Source organism: Apium graveolens, chromosome 4 (assembly GCF_009905375.1).
Source record: "Apium graveolens cultivar Ventura chromosome 4, ASM990537v1, whole genome shotgun sequence".
NCBI classification, from domain to species: domain Eukaryota; kingdom Viridiplantae; phylum Streptophyta; class Magnoliopsida; order Apiales; family Apiaceae; genus Apium; species Apium graveolens.
This window is the reverse complement of record NC_133650.1, coordinates 119,343,470-119,347,335: the sequence shown is the minus strand read 5'-3', so window position 1 is coordinate 119,347,335 and position 3,866 is coordinate 119,343,470. Positions and strand designations below refer to the sequence as shown.

At 43.2% G+C, this 3,866-nt stretch overlaps 1 protein-coding gene across 1 annotated transcript; it reads right to left on the bottom strand.

Moving 5' to 3' along the window:
* Window positions 1-1,928: 1,928 nt before the first annotated feature.
* LOC141718915 (uncharacterized) lies at window positions 1,929-3,522 on the bottom strand. The gene is made up of 3 exons (XM_074521287.1): window positions 3,511-3,522; window positions 2,940-3,395; window positions 1,929-2,825 (listed from the first exon to the last, which is right to left on the bottom strand). The coding sequence occupies exons 1-3, from the start codon at window positions 3,520-3,522 to the stop codon at window positions 1,929-1,931; spliced, it is 1,365 nt and encodes a 454-aa protein (XP_074377388.1).
* Between the last annotated feature and the right edge of the window lie 344 nt (window positions 3,523-3,866).

Sequence of the window (3,866 nt, the reverse complement as noted above, 5' to 3'; positions counted from 1 at the left end):
CGCTGAAAAATCTCTGCCAACTCATGAACAGGAGTAGTCTCTTTAATAGGCAAGAAGTGAGCGGACTTAGTAAGTCTATCAACCACCACCCATATGACATCATTCTTCTTGAAAGTCCTCGGAAAATGAGTCACAAAATCCATAGTAATGTTTTCCCACTTCCAAACTGGAATATCTAGCTGCTGCAACAATCCACTAGGCCTCTGATGGTCTATCTTCACTTGTTGACATGTAAGACATTTTCCCACAAATTCTGCTATATCTCCCTTCATTCCACTCCACCAAAAGTGCTTCTTCAAATCCCTATACATCTTGGTTGAACCTGGATGAATAGAGAATGAAGAACTATGAGCCTCCTTTAAAATTTCCTCATGAATCGTCGGGTCTGCGGGGACGCACAATTTTCCACCCAACCGTATCACACCCTCATCATCAACACAAAAATGTGTTTGCTTTCCACCTGCCACCTCGGATCTAATAGCTTCCAAACCTATATCATTCTTCTGGGCTTCCTTAACCTTTGAAACAAGATTTGGTTCCACTTTCAAATTTGCAATGCTACCATTTGATCCTCTAACATACAACTCAACACCCAAGCGCTCCAAATCTGAAATAAGGTGCGATTGAGTAATGAGAGATGCAACACTCCCCAAGTTCTTCCTACTAAGAGCATCTGCCACTACATTCGCCTTCCCTGGATGGTACTGAATATTTGCATCATAATCCTTAAGAATTTCAAGCCACCTCCGCTGTCTCATATTAAGCTCTTTCTGAGTAAAAATATATTTGAGACTCTTGTGATCAGTAAAGATATCAGAAGTCTCTCCATAAAGATAGTGTCTCCAGATCTTCAAAGAAAATACCACAGCCGCTAACTCCAATTCATGGGTAGGATAGTTCACCTCATAAGGTTTAAGTTGCCTAGAGGCGTAAGAAATCACTTTCCCATGCTGCATAAGAACACACCCCAATCCTTTCTTAGAAGCATCACTATAAACCTGAAAACCTCCACTTCCTGATGGCAACACAAGTATTAGAGCTGACACCAACCTCTTCTTCAACTCTTGAAAGCTCTTCTCACGATCATCGTTCCACTCGAACTTAATTCCCTTCCTCATTAGCCGAGTCAATGGCAAAGCTATGGAAGAGAAACCTTCGATAAAACGCCTGTAGTAACCTACCAAACCCAAGAAACTCCTCACCTCCGTCACATTTCTAGGTCTGGGCTAATTAGTAATAGCCTCGACTTTCGCAGGATTCAACTCAATGCCCCTACCAGACACAATATGCCCCAAGAATGCCACTTCCTCCAACCAGAATTCACACTTGGAAAATTTCGCAAACAACTTCTTCTCCCTCAAAATTTCAAGTACAGTACGTAAATGCTCCTCATGCTCCTCTCTGCTCCTAGAGTATATCAAGATATTATCGATGAAGACCACCACGAATTTATCTAGATAATCATGAAAGACCCGATTCATCAAATCTATAAATATCGCTGGTGCATTCGTCAACCCAAAGGACATCACGAGAAACTCATAATGACCATAACGAGTGTGAAATGCAGTCTTCGGAATATCTTTATCCCTAACTCGTAACTGATGGTAACCAGATCTCAAATCTATCTTCGAGAAGTACTTCGCCCCTTGTAACTGATCAAACAAGTCATTAATGCGTGGCAAAGGATACTTGTTTCTGACAGTCACCTTATTCAACTCCCTGTAGTCAATGCACAACCTCATGGAACCATTCTTCTTCTTCAAAAACAACACATGAGCGCCCCAAGGAGACACACTTGGCCTAATAAATCCTCTATCCAACAACTCTTGCAACTGCTCCTTCAATTCTTGCAACTCAAGTGGTGCCATTCGATAAGGCGCCTTAGAAATAGGCTCGACACCTAGAACAAGTTCAATAGTAAACTCCACCTATCTATGTGGTGGCAAACCCGGTAGCTCATCGGGGAACACATCTTCATACTCCCTCACAACTGGATAATCCTCGATGCGAGGTTCATCCTTCGATGTATCCTTCACGAAAGCAAGGTAGCCATCACAACCCTTAGACAACAATTTACTCGCCTTTAGAGCAGAAATTAACTTAACATCCCCCTTCAGCTGAGACCCTTGGTATACAAATTCTGGTTTATCTGCATCCCCAAAGATCACCCTTTTTTCTTGACAATCAATTGTGGCACGATGTTCACTCAACCAATCCATACCCAAGATAACATCAAAGTCATGCATCTCCATCGGAAGCAAGTTAACCTTATAATTTCTATCTCCAACAGCTATTAGACACTCTCGATACATATCAGAAATAACAACAGAATTCCCCATCGGGGTAGAAATAGACATATGAGGATATAATAATGAAGGTGCAACGTCAAGATGACGAACAAACGATAAAGACACAACAGAATGGGTCAAACCAGTATCAAATAACACATAAGCATCACATCTACCAACAAGAAGTGTTCCTGAAACGGTACCTGAATTAGCTGCTGCCTGATTTGCCGTCAATGCAAACACTCTGGCTGTAGGATTTTGCTGACTTCCACTGCCACTACCACCGCCAGCTCCTCCTCCACCAGGGTTGCGTGATACTGTGTAATCCTTTGCCCTATGGGACATGCTACCACACAAGAAACAAGCCCCAGTCTGTCTGTAACAAGCTCTACCTGGATGATGTCCACCACATGTAGCACAAGGAGCCACTGGAATTATATTGGGGTTTCCCCCATACACTGAGTAACGGTTCTGCCCCTGTTGACGATTCTGCCACTGCCTAGGCTGCTTCTTTCGCTGAAACTGCTGATTCTGATTCTGAACTACATACTGATTCCGGCCGTGGAATGACTGACCACTCCTATTCTGATTCTGTTCGCGTCACTGTCCCTGCTGACCACTCTGACCTCCATACCACTGTCTACCCTATACAAAACCCTGATCATCCCTAGTCCTCTTACTACCACTGTTAGACTTGGAAGTCCTGAAATCTATGCGCTCCTTCTCAACATCCTTTGCTGCATCAGCCGCCTCTACCACATTATCAAATTTAAAAGAAATTATGGAACCTCTCAGATAAGACTTCAACCCCCATTTAAATTTATCAGCCTGCTGCGCAGCAGTCCCTGCAACTGTCCCAGCAAATCCAGCCAACCTTATAAATCTCGCCATATAATCAGTAATGCTCTCATCATGGTGCTGCGCGATCGAATGAAACTCCCTCAAATACGCCTCCCTATCAGCATTAGAGAAATACTGCTCATAGAATACCTCCTTGAATCCCTGCCATTCCAAAGCCTCCACATACTGCTCCCCTCTAGTAGCTTTCACTCCTCTCCACCATCTCTGAGCATCACCCTCCAACTTATACACAGCTAACCTGACCTTCTGAATCTCATCACAACCCAGTGCATCAAAAATCTTCTCGAGATGAACAATCCAATTTTCAGCATCAATAGGAGTCGGTGCTGCACTAAAAGAGTCCGGTTTCTGCTTCACAAACCTCTCCAACCATACAAACGGCTCCAACTGATGGCCCTGACCATTCTGATTCTGATTCCCATTGCCATTCTGATTTCCTTGTCCATTATGGTTTCCATCGCCATTCTGATTTCCTTGTCCATTCTGATTTTCCTCGCCATTCTGATTTCCTTGCTTTGCCAAAGCCTGCTGTACAGCCTGAGCCACTGCTTGCCCTATCATCTCAGTAGGCTGAGCGGGGTCAATATGAAAAGGATCATGTCTAGGAGGCATCTACAATATAAGATAGCGAACGAATGAAGATTACGAGAATAAATATGATGAAGCAATTATAAACAGATTTTAGAATGATGAAGCAGAATTAAATGATAAGGAGCA